We start from the raw sequence: 21,913 nt of genomic DNA, 5'->3' as shown, positions 1-21,913 counted from the left end.
AAAGGCCCTAAATTAGACACTTTTTTTTTTTTTAGCTGTGATTAAAAGCAATCCAGGTTATCTTAGATATCCTTGGCTTGTCATCTGAATCAAAGGAAAAGCTCCCCTCTCTTTAGGGAGAAAGCCCAAGACTCCAGTAATATTTTGGAGGCCTGCCTGCTGGAAGAGTCAGCATTTTGAGGGTATGGTCACATGGTGATGGAGTCCGTTGTGCCACAGTTCAGCCTTCCAGCTCAATAAGGCAGTGTGATCTAGTGCCAGGAGAAGAGAAGGCAAGAAACAAGAAAAATTTACAAATGTTTTTCTTCTTTCCTCTAGGTCTTCTATTATCGTGAAGAGAAAGTCTATACATGATAGCCAACAATAAAGCCAACCTTGTGGATAACAAAAATTCTCAACTATAAAATATATTTATCAACAATGATAACAGTGGTTAATCAAAAGCAGAACTAAGGATTCTGGGAAAAAAAAAAAGGTCCACTTAGCAGCAGAATTACAGGTAAATACCCATGAGTTATTAGAAACCAGGATCTTGATCTCTAACTACAGGGGGAAGAAGTATTTTTTTAGACACATTCCTTAAGTTAGTTTCTTATGTCAGTGGGACTCCATTACCTTCCCTTTCTCTTAGTTTAATTTCATTCTCTTCAGTTCTGATTCTTTTGTAATTCTGCAATACCTAAGTAGTTTATTGGTGAACATTTTAACATACTATTTGGATGTATTTTTAGTCATAACCTGTTTGAGGTTACTAAAACTGCTTTGTGAGGAAATGTTTGGTCTTCCGAAACAGTTAACCTGATCTGATGAGTTAAGAGTAAAATAGGGCTTTTTTATTCTTATAACCAGCAATGTGGATAATCCAACTCAGTCAAACACCTGATGTTTCTAACAGACCTGAGTAAAAAAGATCACATACAACTTTAAGATTCCTTTTAAATAGCTAACAGGCATCAAAATTTTTGAGGTAGATGAGGGTTAGCTATTTTCCTACAATCTGTTACCAAGTCAGAAAAAAAAAATCAAGCCCAGATCAAACTGTCCCACAAACAGATTTTACTACACATTTCTTAGTAAGCATGCACAAAGTTCATGCAAGCTTCTCAGTGAAGCCCCAACTTCTCTGTCTTGGTAGTTCATTCACTACTTTCCATGAGAGGCCATTTAAGGCACACTTGACAACACTCCAGATGGGATCATTCTAATCCAGTCAGCTACAAGCAATCAGAAATTCTTAGACCAAATGGCAGGAAGCAGTACCATTCAGGGTTCAAGCCTCAGGTACTAGGCCTAAGGGTACAGTACACAAGCCCCACTAGTTTCTTACAGCCAGCCTCTCCATGCAAGGATGGGGACAGGACTACTTAGAAATACTTTAGTCATATATTGACATATCCTGAGTCACTCTAGTTTTACCTAAAAGAGCTACCACGGACCTAATATATTGATAAACAAGCTATTTTTTCTAAAAGAAAACCTACTTCACATATTTACTCTAGTAATTACCAACACCTCTGGTGGTGACTGAAATACAGATAGCAGAGGAACTTGGAACAGTGGTGTCTTGCCAATGGGTTTCAGCCCCCGGCAAGTTTGCTATGGATTCAGTGTGACCAAAGAAATGACAGTTTTCTTTGGGGTGAAAGGGTTTATTAATCTGGCTTGTTCTTCCAGCGGTAGGTTGAGCACTAGTGTCTCTGCCTCTGCCCAAAGCACTGGGCTGAGCTCTATAGAGTGCAATAATAGCTTATTACCTAAAGGTGTGTAAGTGGTAGCCTAGCAACAGGCCAGTTACATCATCAGGTGGTTTAAGTTCAGTGAGGATCCTGGCCACAGGAACTCCAACTTTCCCACACTCTACCCCTACAGGATTCTCGCCTTATAATCTATACACTCTCAATCTTCCACAATGCTCCCTGTGTGAGAAAGCTGGAGCACTGTAACCAGATTCCACAACAGCAACAGAGAATAACAACTTAGAGATAATAACAAAAATTAAGATACAAGATCTTGATACACATAACAAAAATTATAATAATCCTTAAGCCAGAGGAGAGTTTCCAAACCACAAAGATCTTAGGAGCGATTAAGACACGTTTTAATACCAACATAGGCAAATCTTGTCCATCAGGTAGGACGCATGCAAGAGAGTGGTCCTGTGATAGGACTGTAGCAGGCAGGCGGTCCCTTCCAGGTCTAGTATACCATACTTTTACTCCTTTCCCCATGGGGGTTACTGAAGGGTCTATATATAGTGCTACTGGAGGTGCATGCACTGGCCATAATGATAAAACAAAACTCCCTGGTAAGATGCTCCTACCTTCTGGCCATTCAGAATACACTACTGTGACCTTTGGGGGCCACTCTGCTGTTATTGCAGGAATAGAGAGGCCAGCTTCCAGGCTTTGTCCCCAAGGTGCCAGGAGTGCCAGCCATCATTGGTCCATGTGCTGAAAGGTCCAAGGCCACATCCACTCAATGGAGTCTGCAGGGTTCAGTGCAGTTAGTACTGGCAGCAAGATATTATTCTGGTGGCTGAACCTCAGCTTCAGTGATTCTTCCTTGGTTTGTACTTGCAGTTGTATAGGGGAGGCAGCCATATGTGTTAACATGTCTACAGGGCTCAGGGCTCCCTTTCAGGGTCTCTCATTCAAACACTGTAGCACAGTCCATAAGCAGACTGACCATCCCCCAGACTATTGGTATCTGACATTAGTCCGGATTTCAACAAGCCATTGTGCCTCTCTATCACGCCTGCTGCGGTAGGAGTGTATGGCACATGAAACTTCCATTTGATTCCCAGCTGCCGCACCCATTCTTGCAGTGTATGTCCAGTAAAATGGGTGCCCTGATCATTCTCAATTACCTGTGGTCAGCCATAGGTGGCAAAGAGATGCTCCAGGCCTTTTGGTCATCTGCTGGTCTGCACAACAGGTAGGAAAAGCAACCAGAAGTCCAGTAGCTGTTTCCACACAAGTCATAGCATACTGATATCCTTCTGACACACAGGTAGAGGGGCAATATAGTCTGTCTGCCACCTGATGAGAGGTATAGGCCCCTTAGCTATTGTCCCATGTTGCTGTGGAACTCGGTGTAAGTCCCTGTCTTGCCAGTGGGTTTCAGCCTTGGGCAAGTTTGCTATGGATTCAACGTGACCAAAGAAATTGACAGCAAAATGTTCTTGGGGTGAAAGGGTTATACCCAACTTTATTCTCACAGTGGCAGGTCAGTCACTAGAATCCCATTCACTCAGAGCAAATCTTGAGTGCAGCAAGCCGGTCTCTGCCTCTGAGCCCCTCTGTCTGCACAGCTGTCCCACACAGCCATCCTCTGGGCCTCTGTCCTCAGCACTGCCACCACTCCAGCCTCTGCTCTGCTCTTCTCTCCTGCAGCCTTGCAGCCCTGCCACCATGTTGCCCACAGAGCACTGGGCAGAGCTCTTTATACAGAGTCAGCAGCCATGTATTGCCCACAGGTGTGCAGTGAGCTAGTCAACCAGGGCCAGGTGAGAATCCTGGCCACAGGAACTCCCATTTTATCCACAGTCCCTTTTGGAGCACATGACACACTACTGCCGGACTCCACTAACTTCTTCAAAGGTCAAAGACAAGCCCCACTGGTGGGCTACAGCCCACACTGTCTTTTGTTCCACATGCAACGAACACTGATGTAACCATTGGGCTACATCAGAGGCAGACTTTCCTTCTAACATATCTGGGCCAATTTATCTACTTCATCATTTCCTGGGGATGCCAGTGGCAAATGACCTGTCATATGGTATACTGTAATTATTTTAGTCTGACCACAGGCCCATAAGTCTTGCCCCCACAGGGGTTGGTGACCAACCAGCCAGTTGGCATGGTACCTGGTTGATCCTGCCAACTATGCCAGTTGTCTTGCCAATGGGTTTCAGCCCCTGGCAAGTTTGCTATGGATTCAGTGTGACCAAAGAAATGACAGTAGAACATTTCTTTCAGGTGAAAGGGTTTATTACCCGGCTTGTTCTCCCAGCAGTAGGTCCAGCACTAGCGTCTCTGCCTCCGCCCAGAGCACTGGGTCAGCTCTCTATAAGTGCAATAATAGCTTATTGCCTAAAGGTGTGGAATTGGTAGCCTAGCAACAGACCAGTTACATCATCAGGTGGTTTAAGTTCAGTGAGGATCTTGGCCATAGGAACCCCAACTTCTCCAAAAGCCGCCTACAGCATTTCTCATTAGGGAAGCAGCTGTCTACTCCTGGAGCGGGAAATCCATGGGAGAGCTGCCAGCTACCACTGGGGTGCAAGGAACCTAACTCGTATAAAAACACTACCAAATACATAATTGGAAAGAGAAAATGTTACACAATTTCTCCAGTTTCTCAAGACCTGAGATTTGGTTTCAGGTGGGGATAGGAGCAGCCACTGTGAAGACAGGGAAAGAGAGAAGGCAGTCTACATTGTTCTGTAAGCTTTCCCACCCCAAACTGCTCAGAATGCCACGTGCTTCCCCTTCAGCAGTTGTAACTAATTCCTACTGGGACTACCTGAGGACACCACAGAAATCTTTTGGCTTCTTATAAAAATTATTGTAACAATACTTATTTTTATTAGAAAAGTAGAATTTAACAAATCATTTCATTTGTATTATTTTGAATCATTTCAGCAATTCTAGGTGGAAACATATCTTTATCAAACAGGAAATAAATTAAAAATGGAAAAAAGATTACCTACCCATTCATGGTAAGCACAATTTAACTGAAAAGGAGATGAACCTGAGAAAGGCAAAACTCAAGGTCTTAAAAATAAGATTATACTCTAAATGTGACGCATGAAATGAATTTGTAGTCACCAAAACATCCTGGCCTGCCTGAGTTCCACCTAGTGGTGTTTCATAGGAACTTGAACAGAGTTGAACTAGTAAATCTGTAGGTCAAATAGAAACATGCATAAGTAGGAAATACTTTATTAAATCAGTACTTTGATGTTAGGGTAATTAATAAAAATTAAATTCATTAGCTTCTAAATTCTAAATAGCTAAAGATATTCAGCTAAAATTATGGTCTTAAGTGTGCAAAAATGTCAGTCTTTCCTTCCTAAATCAATAGAGATTTTAAATTCATTTTAAATGAATATGTTAAAAAATATGTTAGATCAAAGTAAATTCAGAACTAAATAAGTATAATTAAATAATAACTAATAAGATGCTAAAAGACAATATGAAAGTAGAGGTTCTTTCATCTAATGAATATCTACTGAATGTCTATTAGATACAAGGTGCTGTTCTAGGTATTGAACATACCAGTGAACAAAAAAACCAACTGCCCTAATTTAAATTTAAAGGAAAACTGTAGTCCTTGCAATGTTGGCAGATTAAGTATTTTCATAATTATGTTTTAGATATGTTCTGTTCTTTGAACGTATCTTTAGATACATTTGGACCACATTTGGACCACATTCATTTCCGTCTCGTACATATACTATACAAAACTTTGACTTTTGTACCACCTGGGCATTCTGAGATTGCTTGGGAGACTTACTCGTGATCAAGTACTACCCTGGACCAGATCCCCAGAATTGTGCACACGCTTACAACTGCTCCGGAGGAGCTCTTCTCTGAGGTGCTTTGCTGAAACACTCTCCAAACCAACTGCCTCTAATGCTGCAGGGCCTATTTTAAGGTAGGGCCCTCCAAACATAATCTGAAATTTTGATGACTATTCAGTTGTCAACCATCAATAATATGGGGGCACTTTTATTTGGGGAAGGGGGTGGTCACGAAGACTACTAGCATTAGTGGGCAAGGGCCAGGGAGGCTAAATGAGTCCCTCAATGGGATGAATTTTTCCCATGAAGAAACGTCCCCCACAAAAAGGCCAATATCGCCTGCCCACTGAGAGATATTGAACTACTGTCATGTGGGACAGAAACTTCATTTTTTCTTGATTTTTTTATTTTGGCATCATCAGAAACTTCATTTTAAGTGTATTTTTTCTATTAGAAAACAAGTCAGGTAATTTTAGTGTCATATTTTATTAAATATCTACATGCCATAAAACTTACTTCACTGAAAACTATCCAAGAAAGTTACTTAACTGATTTCTACACCTTAGTTTGGATGGGAAACTCTTATAATCAAATAGAAGATATCTAATAAGTACTTACTGCAGTAGCTATTATACTAAACAGTTTTGAGAACAAGAGGAAAATCTGTAACTAAAGATTGTCTTATATCCTGTTCACAGATTTCTTCTAAAAATCTGTAACTAAAGATTATCTTATATCCTGTTCACAGATTTCTTCTAAATGTATACTTTAAAAATAAATTACATAATTATTCAGACCTGTTTGGCAATGCTAAGACTTCAGAACATTTGTGAAGAAATCACATGTAAAAACAATCACTTTGATGCAATTAAATGCTATTTTTTTTAAAAAGCCTCCTTTACAGCAGTGGTTCTCAAACTTTAGCATGCATCAGAATTTCCTGGGGTGAAGCTTTATAAACTACAGATTGCTGGCCCACCTCCAGAGCTTCTGACAAGTTTCCACATGATGCTGATACTGTTGTACAACACTTTGAGAACCACTACTTTAAGATACAGTCTCCAGAATTCAAACTAGTAAGCAGTGCCTATATGCTGCTGCTTTTTCTTACATATAAAATATACGACAACAATTATGGCACAGGCACTTTGCGCCTATCTCCTCCATGCTTCTTCCCTTCAGAAAATCCAGTAAGTAGTAGTGAAGAATACTATACCCAGAAAGAGAATATGACCTATCATGAATGTATAAACAAATATCACAGTGAATTATCATACTTAAGACACAGATTCACAAATTTCTTCATCAGGGCAGCAATAATATTCCACAAAACATATCTGACCATCTTCATTTCTAATCATATACTGCAATGAGAGGAATCCTCGGTTATCAGTCCGAATAGATACCTTACAAGACAGGACTAATGCCTTTGTAGAGGGTTTCAGTAAACAAATCTTGTATCTGTAGAAAAGTAAATAAAAAGCTGTTATTTGGATACACTTAAATCAGTGTTCGTAACTCCAAGGACAAAAATTAGCCTAAAACTACCAAGTAGCAAATATAAGAATAAAATCAATTACCTGTGCAATTTGCTGTTTATTTACTTTTATTTCATTCACTATCACATCTCTAAATTCACAAGTAAACCAAGCACCCTACTATTTATTAATGTTACACTTCTATCAACAGATGAAAAGCTTTCTAAAAATTTTATTTAATAGAAATGTGGTATTTAACCACACCTTCATCACTAATGGCAATCTTTACATTAAGAACTGACCTGTTGACCTGGGTCTGATTACAATGAAATAATTCAATCAAATCAGAATCTTTGGGATAGTCAAGGTGGGAACTTCCTGCATTCCCAAAGGTAGATAACCTATGGCAGAAAAAGAGCACTCATTTACTCATCGGCCCAACAATAAGCCATATTAATATCCAAATAAAACATTTCCTTAAGAAGCTCATTTTGGTGAGTGAAGCAGATATGTAAACAAGTGCTGACAATACACTGTAACAATTACCATAATAAAGATTCCTACGGGATGCTGCGGGAGTACAGAAGAACTAATAACCAATGAACAGCTCTGAAAAAAAGCAGTCACAAAAGGAATCCAATTTGCTTCAATTTCATTACTTTAATTCTACCCTGTTATTCACTATTCCTGATACTCCTTTTCTGATATTGACCAGTCAAATAGGTGAAGGATAAAGAGGTACAAACTTCAAATTGTATATCAGTCACAGTGGCAGAAGTATAACACAGGGTATATAGCCAATAATAAAACAAATATATATATATATATACATATCATAGAGGAGAGAGAAATGACTAATGGAAGACTTTGATCTAAATCAACTAGGAGCCTGGGGTCCCATTCCCTATCTGTATGGCCACACCAAATAATTATGGCTTTTCTGCTCTTTGGCCTGTTTTATGGTTTTCTTTGCTTGGTAATATCAGCTGTTTGGATGCAGACAATTTATAAATGCTTTTATGTTTACTTAACCTTCAAAAACTTGCTGTGGGTTTGACATGTTGATAAGTACCCTATGAGCACAGTGACAACACCCAGGTGCTAGTTTCCCCAGGATCCATCTTTTCTAACATAACTTTCTCTGAGACATTTTGTTTATGCCCAGCTATTATGATGGTTCCCAAACTAAATTTCCCATCTAGACTGATCTCCTGAGCTCTCTGTATATCCAACTACTCCTTACTTTCACAGACACCTCAAATTTAACATATCTAAAAAAAAAATTTCAACTCCCAGGTCCCCACCACCAAATCATTTCCCATACTGGAGATGAGAGAAACCTGATGTATCCAGTCACCTATACTGATAGACAGCATATTTAGATGGGTATCTATTTAGATGGGGATCCTGTGAAATACAGTTGACCCCTGAACAATGTGGGGGTTAGGGGCACTGACACCCCCGACATACTGTCAGATCCACATATAACTTCGACTCCCTAAAGACTTAACTATTAATAGCTTACTGCTGACCAGAAGCCTTACCAATAACAAATCTGATTAGTACATATTTTCTGTGTTTTATGTATTATAGTGCATTCTTACAATAACGTAAGCTATAGAAAAGGCCTTTTTTTTCAAATTACATCAATCTCCAAATAAATTTTCCAATATGTTATTGAAGAAACTCCACATGTAAATGGACCCGTGCAATTCAAACTCACATTGTTTAGGGGTCAGCTATACCCTGTTTAAATACCTGGAATTCATTTTGCTGCTGAAGTTGGGTTCCACTGATTTTTATTTTGGATAACATTTTACCCAATTTTGCAACAACTTTTAACTGCCTAATGTTATGAAAAGGGCCTGCAGTTCTTCTAAACTAGATATAGAAAGAACAGCTTTTACCTCTCATTCCATATGTATTTAGCTCCTTTACTCTTTAATATTCTGAAATAATTCAAAGGAGAAAAATTTAAATTCTCCAAACTGATTCCAATCCTGAAATAAGATTTGTCATTCCATAATTTGTTGGGTCAAAATATCAGAAGCAGCTTATAGTTTTTGTTATTGTATTCCTACTGAAAATTGCCCTCTTAGGAAGTTTACTTCAACCTATCCTCCATAAGTACTCCTGTAATGATTGTATATTGTACTAATATATATTATTTTGGTACGTAACAGCATGCAGTTTTGTTCCTTCCATGCTGTTTCATCTTCTCTCTTCTTCACCTCGATTTTAAGCTGTTCCTTTCTATAGAGCTTAATGACTAGACATACTTAGTGAATAAACCACATATAGAAAACATCTGCTTCCTTTGCATCCTATACTAATTTGAAAGAAAAACCATATAGAGGCATACCTCATTCTATCACACTTTGCTTTACTGTCATTCACAGATAATAGCGTTTTTTTACAAATGGAAAGTTTGTGGCGACCCTGCATCGGGCAAATCTGTTGGTACCATTTCTCCTCCAACATTTTGCTCACTTCATGTCTCTTTGTCACACTTCGGTAATACTCTTGTACAAGAGTTCAAACCTTTGCATTATTACATTTCTTAAAATGCTATGTGATCAGTGATTATGACTTACTGAAAGCTCAGATGATGGTTAGAAATTTTTAGCAATAAAGTATTTTTTAATTTAAGTATGGACTTTTTTTAGGCATACTTCTCATACTTAACAGACTACACTAATGTATAAACATAACTTTTGTATGACTGGAAAACCAAAAACTTCATTTGACTTGCTTTATTGTAGTGGTCTCAAACTAAAACCACATTAATCTCCAAAGTATGTCTGAAATACAAACACCTTTCCCCAAAATGTAAGGCCAGTTTTTCCTTATATGTAACCTGATCTACAACAGTTAGTACAATGCATAGACCATTAGCTTATGAATTAGGAAACTGGGCTCCTCATCTAGAAACCAGCACTACCTATCAGCTTTCAATAATGAGTTTGTCTTCCTGGTCTTGTTTCCTGATCTATTGAAGTACGAGGTAAGAGTAAAAGCTCTCTGAAGTTCTCAAAATTCTAGGAACCGGAAAGATAAAAGTTCCACATCCTAAGCAAATGTGTAAGCAGGGAGTTGGAATAGACTACATTAACTACCACTGTACTGTGTTCACATACCGGAAATAAGGCTTGTCAGGAGACATCGTGATCTGCAGGACCTCACTCGTCATATCCAATTCAGAAAATGCTTCACGGAGCCCCTCTGACTGCAGAATAATTTTATTAATAACATTGGTGCTGCAGAAATCAAAATCTAGGGTCTCCTCAGGCTCCTGAGTATTGATTTTACAAACTGTTACCACTCCTCCTTCTTCCAGAAATAGCATCAAAGGGTAACCATAACCTTGGTAACACATCCGAAGTGCAGTTAAAGTTCCTGCAAAGGAAATAAATCATACTTCAGGCTTAGCTTTACAGCTCTGGATTCAGCTTCTCCTCAAATGCTACAGAAAGCAACTCAATATTTTATTCTGCCCAATTTCTAGCATTTATGTATCTCCTCATAAGGAGGGATCACATCTTCCCTGATGACAGGGGAGTGCAATTTAATAATTGCAAGAAAATTGGGAATCAAAAGAAAACAAAATATAACATGACTCTTTGAAATCACTTTCCAGCTTGCCAAACACACCTCAGAAATCGCTTATTGATTTTATATATACACAATTTCAGTATGGAAAACCTACATGGACCAATACTGCAAGTAACAGAATTGTTGTGAATAAGTATGTTATGTTGTTGCAGGTTGAATTTGAATAGTGGATTGCTTTGATAATGTCAGTGTATTCTCTGTAAAGACCTTCCCAGTCTTCTCCATTGGGAGATATTCTTTGTATTTCCTCAACTTTTTATAACAAATTGCTAAGAAAAAGAAAGGGTGGTTAATGGTGGAAACTATTATTGTTATTATATTATTATTATTATAATGATAATAAAATGGTTCACCTGGCATTGGATTTGATCCAAAAATAGATAAACAGTCTAAAAGGACAGTTAAATTAATTCGAAAATTAACAGACTCTTCCTGAACTGTAAACTCTTGAAATATTCCGGCCTAGAAAAAAAAGTAAACATGAAAATGGATAAAAAACAATGAAAATTTACATATAGGGTTCTAGATTTTACTTTTTATACTTTAACATGTGCTAACTCCATGATAATTTCTGATTATGCTTCAAAACATCTTAAGTTTTTTCAACTACTATCCACTAGAATACTGCTACTCAATAGTTAAAGGTGTAACAGTAATTTAGGTCCCCATGCAAAACTTTTATGAAGAGTCCTTTATCTAGCTTTTTGAATTGAAACTATCCCCTATGTGACTCTCCTTTGTCTCTTTTTTTGTGCCCATCAGTATGGCAAAGGTCACTTGGAAAACAGCCAAACAATTTGATAATGCACAAGTGATAAAAGCTGTCAATTTGTTTTAGGATAGGAGCCTTGTCTTATTTATCCCTCTCTATACCTGAGGGCCTACTGTGCACTTGGGTGTTCAAAAAAATGCTGAATTAGATCTGAAATCCTATCTGAACCACCCAAATATTACTTTGTAAGAACAAACATATTATAGCTGATAAAAGAAAAAAATATTATTTAGTAACAGGGAAGTAATGATAAAAGAGCATATATTCTGAAAACAAATGTTCTGGGTACTCATCCCAACTCAGGTCACTTGCCAGTTGTGGGATTACTGGCAAATCCTTTAAATGGTGCCTCAGTTTCTACATATGTAAAATAGGAATAATAACAGAACCTACTTCATAGAACTATATTGTGAGGATTAAATGCATTAAACATATAAAACACTCAGAAGAGTGCCTGGCCTATAGTGTAGCTTAATACATTTCAGATATATTATTATTAACCATTATGTAAAACAAGTAGGGACAAGAATTTGTTACCAGGAGAGAAGAGAACTCAAATAATGGCATTTTGTTTTCTTCAATGATGTCTATTGAGAACTTTGTAATTCATACTGGAGGAAGTACATCATATGTCCCAGACTTAATGGTGTCTACTTACATACCTGAATAAAAGCATTTGCTTGCACACACTTTGCATTTTCTACCGTAACCTTGATTCCATTTTTAGTAGCGAAACATGTAGCATGTTCTCGGAAGTGAATAGCCTTCAATATAGTGGAGAGATTCCTAACGTTGTCAAGGCTGGCCACTAAGCTGTAATCATTGTCATCTTGGATCCGTTGTGTTAGGAGAGGCATCTTCCACAGCACATTCGGCCCCAAGCGATGCGCCTGGTGCCAACACTTGCTCACGTGACACCTGATGAGGTTCGACAATAAAACTCCGCACCAATGCTGGCGCGGCCCACGATCTCAACCTACGAGGAGAGCGGGAAAGGCCTGAGCGTTGAACTCAGTCAAACACGGATTGAATTCCACCTCTGTCACTTAACTCTTCGGAACTTCGGGGAAAATTACTTTGAAGCTGCGGTTTTCTCGTTTTTAGCAAAGGGGCAATAAGAAATGGAAAGTTGAACAACGAAAAGGCAACTAACACGGTAGGTCCTCTTGGGGCCAGTTTCGCTCAGCCAAACCAAGGCTACGTATCCCCGCAGTTTTGAGCCGTCCTTGTCTCTACAGAACAGGCGGTCCCCAGAGCTTTCCAGAGTACAGACAACCCCGTTCCCCAGGGGCGGCATCTGTTTCCTGGGGCGCGGGAACCCTACCTTTGCGATGGGGTCCGCACGCCGGAGAGCCTTTCCCAGCTTCGTCACTGGGGAAAGCGGCGATGTCTCCCGGGAAGCTGGGGAGGAAGGGCAGCGGCTCCCGCCACTCTTTTCAGACCCGTCAGCCACCTCGGCCACCGTTACCACAGAGAGAGACGAGGCCTAGAGAGCTCAGTGGGCGATGGGCTGTACAAGAGACCGGAAAGAAGGCATCATGGAGCTGGAGGAGGACCACCGAGCCGAGCTACGGTACCATAGAGACCGGAAGGGGGTGTGGAACGGCAAAGCCGGAAGGAAAACCTAGAACTGAGGCGGTGAGGCAAGATGGCAGCGACCAAGAGGAAACGGCGTGGAGGCCTAGCGGTTCAGGCGAAGAAACCAAAAAGAGACAAAAAGGATGCCAGGACGGCAGCTAAGCAGAGCGACATGGCAGAGGAGGTGGAGCAAGAAGAGAGAAACCGTATCCCAGGCCCCGTTTGCAAGGTAGAGACGGCTACCCTCGCATGGCTGCGGCCGCCGCCCCGCGCGCCTGATTACAGCTTTAATGATTTCGGAGTTGCTTGGGTGGAGAGGGAAGGGAGATCGGTGTCAGCTGGCCTCTGGGTCGGTCTGGCCACCACGTTCCCATCTAATCCTCCAGCACGTGCCCGCTCTGGTGGAGAGCGGGCCGGCTGAGCGACTGGGCCGGCTTCAGACTGCTTCTCCGGCTCACAATCGTCTTGCAGGGTACCCAGTCAGCGTCCGCCTTCTAGTTACTCATTTTTTTTGGAGAGTAGTACTTTCCTTCAAGTTATTTCACACTACTGAGTATGTTTCTCCGAATGATTGTGCCATGGTCCGCTAATGTCACTCAGATGCTGAAACTTGTTAGCCGTTTCTTTGAAAAGTTGTTGTCCTTGGGACAGTGACTTCGACTTGATTAGGTGTTTAACTCTCAAAGGATGATGAAAGCTAGACTAGATAGAGTGAGCTTTTCTTGTAGTCAACAAACTTTTAACGTGCCAGACACTGTACAAAGTTAGACTTTGGGATTGCAAAACTACACTGTGTTCTCTTCCTCCTTAAATGTTGGAGTTTAGAAGGAAACTAAGAATTCATGTAAGTCGATGGTGGTATTCAAAAGAAGGTGAACACAAGTTGTTGGACCTAACTTTCATTGAACTGAGAGCTCCTTAAGCTAGATTAAATACTGCGGAGACAAGTATGGCCTTTTATTTATTAATTACTGTGTCCCCGGTGCGGACCTCCCCTCTCCCCAACGTATGCTTAGCTTAGTATTTATTCACCACGTAGTAGGTGATAAATAGGCAACCTTTTGTGGTGTAGTGGCAAGCACTAGGAAGGGAGTTAGCTCTGAGGGATGAAAGGTGAGTTTAATTTCTAGCCATTCTGTTAATTAACAGCGGCATTTTGAGCTCTTTTCCCATCTGCAGATTAAGAGAAGAAATTATTTACTTTTTGTGAAGAATAAGCTGACCTTTTGGAAGATTTTTCAATAAATGTTAATACTCTCATTCTTCCCTTTTTAGAAGCTAAGAAGAAATATAATAGTATCTATGACCTGAGTCAAGATAAGAGAAACTCTGTGTAACTGCGAAAGATAGAGAATGCTTTTACCCCACTAAGGAATTAGCCTTTGAGCTGAATCCCAAGGGAAGGGCACAGTTTTGATATTCAAAAATGAGAGAGAACAATACAAGGGAGAGGAAAGAACTAATTAAAGGTGGTTTTGAAGTGTTGAATGCTGAAAATCTAAAAAGTAGAGCCAGATTGGCTAAAGTGTAGGGTTGATTTGGGGCAATAATGACGTAAAAATATAAACATCTTAGAATCCATTGTTAAAGCTGTCATTTTGGTCTTTGTTTAGAAAACCCAGTGAATTTAAGGATGTGATGGGAGTAGCGCTTTAGAAAGCTCAAATTTGCTAGCCTGCCATATCTATTGGAGGAGCCCTTGTCTGGGGAGGCTAGCAGCAATTTAGGAGGTTTAAGATGGTAAGGATCTGAACAAGGGCACGGTGAATAGGAAAAGTAAGTTGTAGCAAAGAGAAATTGACAGCATTGAGTAGTGCTCATGATGGCAGAATAAGGGCAAATGGAAGATTCAGAGCCTGGTGGATGGAAATGATGATGACATCAGAAAAATAATAGTAAGAAAATTTACTGGACTTAAGGTTTAGCATTCGAGAATTCAATTTGAAGTGTTAAGTTAAATACTTGGATGATTAGGACTGGAGAGTTCCTTACCTTTCTATAGAGTTGCCAGTTGGTCCGTTGGGAATGATTATGAGAACTCTGTCCTTGAGAGACCAGAAATTAAAAGAGACCTGAGAAAGAATCTTTATCAGGAGGAGAATTGAAGGAGAAAAACCAAAAAGGAAGGCAGTCAGTGAGTATTTCTGGTGGTGCCATCGCCAGTGAACGGTACTGAGAGATTGAGTTCAAGGGCTAAGGACTGTTTTGCTTGCTACCGGAAGCTTTTTATGAATATTGTGCTTCTCTACTTACTTTATATAGAGGAAGTTAACTTGTTCATAGGTTGTGTTACTTCATAAGAACCAGGAGCCATCTTTAGTTTGCTGTTGCTTTACGTAAGGAATTTAATTTGTCTATGGCATAAAATAAATGGGGACTTCTAAAAGTTTTCTTTCTTGCCTCATCACATGGTGCTTGGCCACTTTTGGCCTATGTGACAGACATGTTGTAGTTATCTAAGTAAGGATGTCGAGCCTTTATTCGTTTGTTGGTTTGTTGACTATCTTCCCAAATAAGACCAGTGTCTGGCTCCCGGTAGGAATCTAGTAAATGTTAGGTTAATATTAAGGTCTTTTGTGCAAGGAATAGGGAATGAGGAGTCCACTCTGATTTCAGGAGTGGGAAGAGTTCTGTTCTGTGTGTAGTAAAACATTTCAGTTCCATGAATTACATGGAGAAAGAGGCAGAGTTACAGGTATAGTCTTGATGTATTAGAGGATGATGGGATACTTAAAAAGCTGGATACTTTTATGTCTTTTTTTGTTGAAATACAGTTGATATATAATAGTATATTGGTTTCAGATGCACAACATAGTGACTTGACAATTGTGTGCAATACTAAGCTCTCATCATGATGAGTGTAGTTACCATCTGTCAACATTCAAAGAAATTGTAATATTATTGATTATAATCTCTATGCTATACTTTTCATCCCCATGACTAATTTATTTTATAATTGGAATTTTGTACTTCTTTTTCCCCTTCACTTTATGTCATCCATCCTCTCTCGCCTGTGGTAACTGTCAGTCTGTTCTCTGTGTTTATGAGTTTGTTTTGTTCTTCATATTCCACATGTAAGTGAAATCATGTATTTGTCTTTCTGATTCACTCAGCATAATACACTCTAGGTTCGTTCATGTTGTTGTAAATGGCAAGATTTCATTCTTTTTTATGGCTGAGTGTTTTCATTGTAGACACTTAATATTAAAAAAAAAGATAGGTTCAGTATGAGATTTAAAAATCTTTTAACATTTTCTTTTTCTTTAGGGCAGGTGGAAAAATAAGGAACGAATTCTCATCTTTTCTTCCAGAGGAATAAATTTCAGAACAAGACATTTGATGCAAGACTTAAGAATGCTAATGCCTCATTCTAAAGCAGGTGCCTTTATATCATATATGTTAAAAAATTTATATTTATGAACTGTTTATATATTTCCCGTGCAAATCATACTTCATTCAACCTTCTCAGGTAAAGAACTGTGATGCCTCTGAAGTTTATCTTTTCAGTGCCAAGATATTTCCAGTTAATGCTTTGTTAGAAATTCTTTGCAAAATTTATTAAATATTCTCTTTACTTTCTTAAACAGATATCCTCATATATCAAAACATTTCTTGAAGGTTCAGGAATGTCTTTATCGTAGTACTCTCAGAGGTCGTGAACTGGTTTGTCCTTAATGATTCAGGACTGCTGTGTATTGCTTTCTGCATTAAAAAAAAAAGTTCTCATTTAAAAAACTAATGCACTGGAGAAGGCCTTGAAGCACCTTTAAACCAGGGCTCAGTCTACTTCTAAACACCAGGCTCCTTTTAGCAGTGAGGGGTCTTTGAGGCAAGTGAAGACTGTCTATTTTAGGTTTAGTACTGTGGCAGTGCTGTCATGCAGCTGTTTTTATGCCTGTGTTGGGAGGTGCTTTTGGTTTTAATTCTAGGTAGTAACTTTGTTCTTTGGACCAGTGTTTTTCATACTGGGGTCTGCTGTTTTATCTTCAGATTGCTGAAACTAGTAAGATAAATTTTGATTTGTATCTGTTTTTCCTATGATAATATAAAACCAATCTTTTTTTTTTTATAACGTTTTTTTTTTTGGCATCTGTAATTCAAAATTGAAAATTTTGAATTCAAATTTAAGTGTGAGTATTCCTTAAACTGAAGGCCTAGAACAATCTTCAGTCTGTGAGAATGTTTCCATTTGTGAAAGAGATTCATAGAATACATGAAGTCTGAGAAACAGTGCTTAGATCATACTTTATAATTCTTCAAGACTGTTTTGTAACCACTAATTTTTGCATTTAAAAACAAAACGTGTTTTCAGGTCTAATCATTTAGAAAATTAGCATCTCATTTAAACTGAGGATTATAAAAACATTTAAAATACTGTTATGGAAAGTGTGTGATTTGTGATTTGACCGAAGTAGCTTTGAAAGCTTTTGTTAACCTGCTTTTTCTTTTTTTCTTTTTATAGATACTAAAATGGATCGTAAAGATAAGTTATTTGTGATTAATGAGGTAATTTTATAAAGTAAAATATTCTAGGAAGACTACATATATAAGAGCAAGATATTTTGGAACACTAATGATGATTCATTGAAAAAATAAATCAGTTATTCAGTGACTTTTAAATTTGTAAAAAATCTTCCAACAAATTTTATTAACTTCAATAATCTGCTTTCTAAATTTTGATTATACTTATAAAAGTAGTTTTACAGTTTAGTACTTCAGTGCATAGTTTTTCTTGATCATTCTTTTATTTGTGTTGTTTCAACAAGCATACTGAAATTTCCTGAAGTCTGGAACTGTATTTCATCTTTTTTCTCAGTATGTTTAGTACAATGCTATATTCATAGTAGGTACTCATAAAAATTATCAACATGTATAAAGTAAAATTAAAAACTAACTAAATATTTTAAAACCTCACATTGTAAAAGTGTTGTGCCAGTGTTAAAAGTGATACATGTGGTATTTACTTACAACGTAGTAATAGCTTAAATTTGCAAAATACTGTTGAAGATACTAAACTTGTATTTAAAAATTTTTAAAGCTTAAAAGAATTAAGGTAGTTCACTTTAGCTATTAGAGAGGCCTCTTTTATCCATTTAATACAAGTTTTTGAGTCTCTGCTATATGTGACATTATTCTACATGTGTGGAAATAGTGTTTTACCAGACAATGCCCCTGTTGTCATGGAGCTTACATTATAAGCAGGGAGACAGGCCATATACAAATATTACAATTTCAAATGAAGATAGGAGACATACAATAGGATAGGGTTTCTAGGAACCGTGGTTTGATGGGGAAACAGGCAATATAATGTTGTCTTTATTCTAAGACCAGTAAGGAACAAAAGTATTGTACCTATGAATTTAAGTTGTTAAGTTGAAAGCATCTAGTAGTTTAAAGCATATGAATATATTAGTTTATGAATGTTATAGTAATAAAGGACTTCATTCCTGTATTGCTCTGATGTATTTCTAAAGTGTGACTTTGTAAACTTACAAGTTGTTGAAGTTTAAATCAACTTGAAACAGGTTTTGGGTATTTCTGCCTTTTACCAGTCCCTTAGAGATTTCGCAGAACCAGTTCACAGGAATAATAATACAGATGAGGAAGTAAAAACTTCAACTTAAATTTCTTGGGCTTAAAATAAAAAAGCCAAAGAACTAAAAATCAAAATTAGCATTATAAAGGATGTCTTTGGTTTTATAAGGTCTATTTTTCCCTAAAACTGGTGAGGCTAATTGTAGTGTGTTTTATCCCTAGGGCATCTGTTATCAGTATTTGTGGTTTGTACACAGGACTATGGTTAGAAGAGGTTCTCAGTAATCAGAATTGAGTCCAGGTACTTTAAACAGCTAGGCCAAAAAGAGTGGATGCTTCCACCAAAGAGGTGGGCAGAGTATCTACTTTACCTTGGATAGAGTACCTAAGAACTGTAAATGTTTCTGCAAAGAAGTTTACCTAGATTTAGACCTTCATAGCCTGTTAACCTGCTTAAGTATCTTTGGAGGTATCTAGATACTAATTATATTGAATTGCATTAGTTCTCATTTTTATTATCTTCATTTATTAGTTTCATTTTTGTATCCTTTGCTTTATTTAGGTTTGTGAAATGAAAAACTGCAATAAATGTATCTATTTTGAAGCTAAGAAGAAACAAGATCTCTATATGTGGTAAGGAATGTATTAAGTAAGGTTTGAGTGGAACTCAGTTCTTTTAAATGGATTTGTTTTTTGTACCTCTTGTTAAAGATACCTTTCGGGCTTTTATGTAAAAAGACAGGGCCAGGGGAGAAAGCAAACTAATTTGATTTCACAAAAGTTCAAACCTTTAAAGAAAATTAAATATATGAATATTGTGAGCACATTATGGTGTCCTTTAAACTGTGAATGGACAGTATTATTTACCATGTTCTAATTCTAATGAGTTGAAGAAAACTTCATTATTTTTCAGGCTCTCAAATTCACCTCATGGACCATCTGCTAAATTCCTTGTTCAGAATAGTAAGTTGACTCAATTTAAAATTTTTTATGAGAAAATTGAAAATAATCTTTGGGATAGTTGTGTCGAAGTTATAACTTTTTTTGTTGCAATTTTTCTAGTTCATACCCTAGCTGAACTAAAGATGACTGGAAACTGTTTGAAAGGTTCCCGGCCCCTTTTATCTTTTGACCCTGTAAGTTTCTCAGCATACGAAGTCTAAATTTACTCTGCAGTGTTGTTTTTTTAGTGGATATTGTTGTATATAGTTAACATAAAAGACACACAGTTTTAAAAAAAACACTCTGCTGTGGTCAAATATGTTCACTTTATTTTTATAGGTTTTTGATGAGTTGCCGCATTATGCATTGTTAAAAGAACTCTTGATTCAGGTAAGTATTTTTTCTAGAAAATATTTTTAGTAATGTGTCTTTCTTTGGACTTTTTAACTTATACATAGAATAAGAAACTAAAATACCTTTTGTTTTGCTAGATCTTCAGTACACCACGATATCATCCCAAAAGCCAGCCATTTGTGGACCATGTGTTTACTTTCACCATTTTGGATAATAGAATGTGGTTTCGGAACTTCCAGGTTAGCTTTTATTATATTTGAAATAAATTGGGATATACAGTGTTTTGTGTATATTACAGATGCAAATAATAAATCCTTTTGATTTAAATAGCTTTCTTATCCTCCACAGACTTGCAGTAAGTAACTACTCATACCACATCTCTTAAAATACTTTAAGTGATCTCTGCCGCCTTCTTTTCATGGCTGTCAGTTGATAAGGAGTATGGTTTTTCTAAAAAGCTACCATATATTCAGTAAAATATAAGTTTCTTTCCCAAGAGGTTAGAATTACCTGGGTGTGTTAAGACTTAGAAAAAATAAAACCCTTGTAGAGGACAATGAGAACTATTAGATGAGTCACAGATGGCTTGTTCAGGAGGAGAGGTGATTCTGGAAATCCTGAAGCAAGAGTTTGGTAGGATAAGTCTGCAGAGAGGTGGAGAGGAGACATGGAAAAGAACAGCAAGACAAAATTTCAGGCAGCATATAAAGTGATGTGGGCTTTTTTCTGAATGTGCTATATTGGATTCCTTGCAGTTGAGTTAAACATACCTGCTTCTTAATCTCTGAGGGCAGATATACCTGAATCAACAATATTAATATTTACAGTTCAGAAGTTCCCTTTCAATTCCACAGTTGGTAGCCATAAAATAAATTTGGCCATGTATCTTTTTACATAACTTTCCAATCTAGTTTGAATTAGATTCATAAAAACAAGGGGCTGATTTAAATGTTAAAAGGTTTCCCATAGTGTGCTTTAATACAATTTGTTATGGTGACTGTCATTTTCAAAATTCATTTAACCACAGTTTTTCAAGAATATCTGCATTATGAGAAGATTTAGACCAAATTGAAATTACTCAATTTTCAAAGACTGTGCTTGAAAAAATGTGTTTTCCCATGACAACTGTCTGTAACTAGTAATATATTTTAGAAAATATTAATGATTTGGCACTTGGTAGGTCTACCTTAATTTGATTGTCAGTTCCTTTAAACACATTTGTAGTGAGGTTATAGACAGTGTAACTTTTGGGAACAGTATATCCAACCAAAATGAAATATTTCCTTTTTATTAAAGATTATAGAAGAAGATGCTGCTCTCGTAGAAATAGGGCCTCGTTTTGTCTTGAATCTCATAAAAATTTTCCAGGGAAGTTTTGGAGGACCAACTTTATATGAAAATCCTCACTACCAGTCACCAAACATGGTAAGCTGTTTTTGTTGTTCATTGGTCCTGTCTTCATTGTCCCAGAACTCTGGCCAAAATAATTCTCTCAAGTAGTCACTCTTCTATTAACTATGAAACTGAATTTGATTTTTGCTGTATATGGTCTTACCAATTGCTTTTTTTTAATGACACAGGGTGAAAGGAAATAGTGTTTATAACTGAATGTCCCTGACATATATAAAATGTTAATTTTTATTTCAAAAGCATCTTAATTTTTTTGTTTTTAGCATCGGCGTGTCATACGATCTATCACAGCGGCAAAATACAGAGAGAAACAGCAAGTGAAAGATGTGCAGAAAATGAAAAAGAAAGAACCAAAGACTATTCTTCCACATGATCCCACTGCAGATGTTTTTCTTGTACCAGCTGAGGAAAAGCCTATAGAAATACAGTGGGTAAAACCAGAGCCAAAAGTTGATTTGAAAGCAAGAAAGAAAAGGGTATATAAAAGGCAAAGAAAAATGAAACAGAAGATGAACAGTGGGAAGGCAAAATGAATCAATGGATAACTAGATTTTTTCCTGGTATTTTGTATTTATTTTGTATTCAGTGTATAAATACTTCTGTTATCCAGGGCTGTATATCTAGTGTGGCATTTAAGAGAAAAAAAAAATTAAAAATCTTAACAGCTTCACTGTGTTTTTCTAAATAAAATAACAATTCATCAGTTAA

General features: G+C 37.5%; 2 protein-coding genes across 4 annotated transcripts; one reads left to right on the top strand and one right to left on the bottom strand.

Moving 5' to 3' along the window:
* Positions 1-335: 335 nt before the first annotated feature.
* On the bottom strand, positions 336-12,905 carry RAD1 (RAD1 checkpoint DNA exonuclease). 2 transcript variants are annotated; one of them, XM_017674222.3, is made up of 6 exons: positions 12,711-12,905; positions 12,049-12,362; positions 10,968-11,076; positions 10,140-10,398; positions 7,305-7,403; positions 339-6,985 (listed from the first exon to the last, which is right to left on the bottom strand). In XM_017674222.3, exons 2-6 carry the CDS (start codon positions 12,241-12,243, stop codon positions 6,802-6,804), a joined length of 846 nt encoding a protein of 281 aa, XP_017529711.3. In that variant the 5' UTR covers positions 12,244-12,362; positions 12,711-12,905; the 3' UTR covers positions 339-6,801. The 2 variants fall into 2 exon arrangements, with proteins under 2 accessions (XP_017529712.3, XP_017529711.3); XM_017674223.3 differs by lacking the exon at positions 7,305-7,403 and having other exon boundaries at positions 336-6,985.
* BRIX1 (biogenesis of ribosomes BRX1) lies at positions 12,896-21,913 on the top strand. 2 transcript variants are annotated; one of them, XM_017674220.3, is made up of 10 exons: positions 12,896-13,193; positions 16,232-16,343; positions 17,427-17,470; positions 19,062-19,132; positions 19,413-19,462; positions 19,562-19,635; positions 19,781-19,831; positions 19,933-20,034; positions 21,092-21,220; positions 21,469-21,913. In XM_017674220.3, exons 1-10 carry the CDS (start codon positions 13,035-13,037, stop codon positions 21,736-21,738), a joined length of 1,062 nt encoding a protein of 353 aa, XP_017529709.1. In that variant the 5' UTR covers positions 12,896-13,034; the 3' UTR covers positions 21,739-21,913. The 2 variants fall into 2 exon arrangements, with proteins under 2 accessions (XP_017529709.1, XP_017529710.1); XM_017674221.3 differs by having other exon boundaries at positions 12,987-13,193; positions 16,237-16,343.

The sequence above is a fragment of the Manis javanica genome, chromosome 1, assembly GCF_040802235.1.
Source record: "Manis javanica isolate MJ-LG chromosome 1, MJ_LKY, whole genome shotgun sequence".
Lineage (NCBI taxonomy): Eukaryota > Metazoa > Chordata > Mammalia > Pholidota > Manidae > Manis > Manis javanica.
Note: the sequence above shows the minus strand (reverse complement) of the source record. Positions and strands in the feature narration are given on the sequence as shown.

Excerpts from the sequence above, each read along its gene's own strand:
- RAD1 (XM_017674222.3), bottom strand. The coding sequence starts at position 12,243 with ATGCCTCTCCTAACACAACGGATCCAAGATGACAATGATTACAGCTTA. Across the intron at positions 10,399-10,967 it reads TGGATCAAATCCAATGCCAG|GAACTTTAACTGCACTTCGG; the intron begins GTGAACCATTTT and ends TTTCCTTTGCAG. Across the intron at positions 6,986-7,304 it reads AATCAGACCCAGGTCAACAG|ATACAAGATTTGTTTACTGA; the intron begins GTCAGTTCTTAA and ends ACTTTTCTACAG.
- BRIX1 (XM_017674220.3), top strand. The coding sequence starts at position 13,035 with ATGGCAGCGACCAAGAGGAAACGGCGTGGAGGCCTAGCGGTTCAGGCG. Across the intron at positions 19,133-19,412 it reads AAACAAGATCTCTATATGTG|GCTCTCAAATTCACCTCATG; the intron begins GTAAGGAATGTA and ends ATTATTTTTCAG. Across the intron at positions 20,035-21,091 it reads TGTGGTTTCGGAACTTCCAG|ATTATAGAAGAAGATGCTGC; the intron begins GTTAGCTTTTAT and ends TTTTTATTAAAG.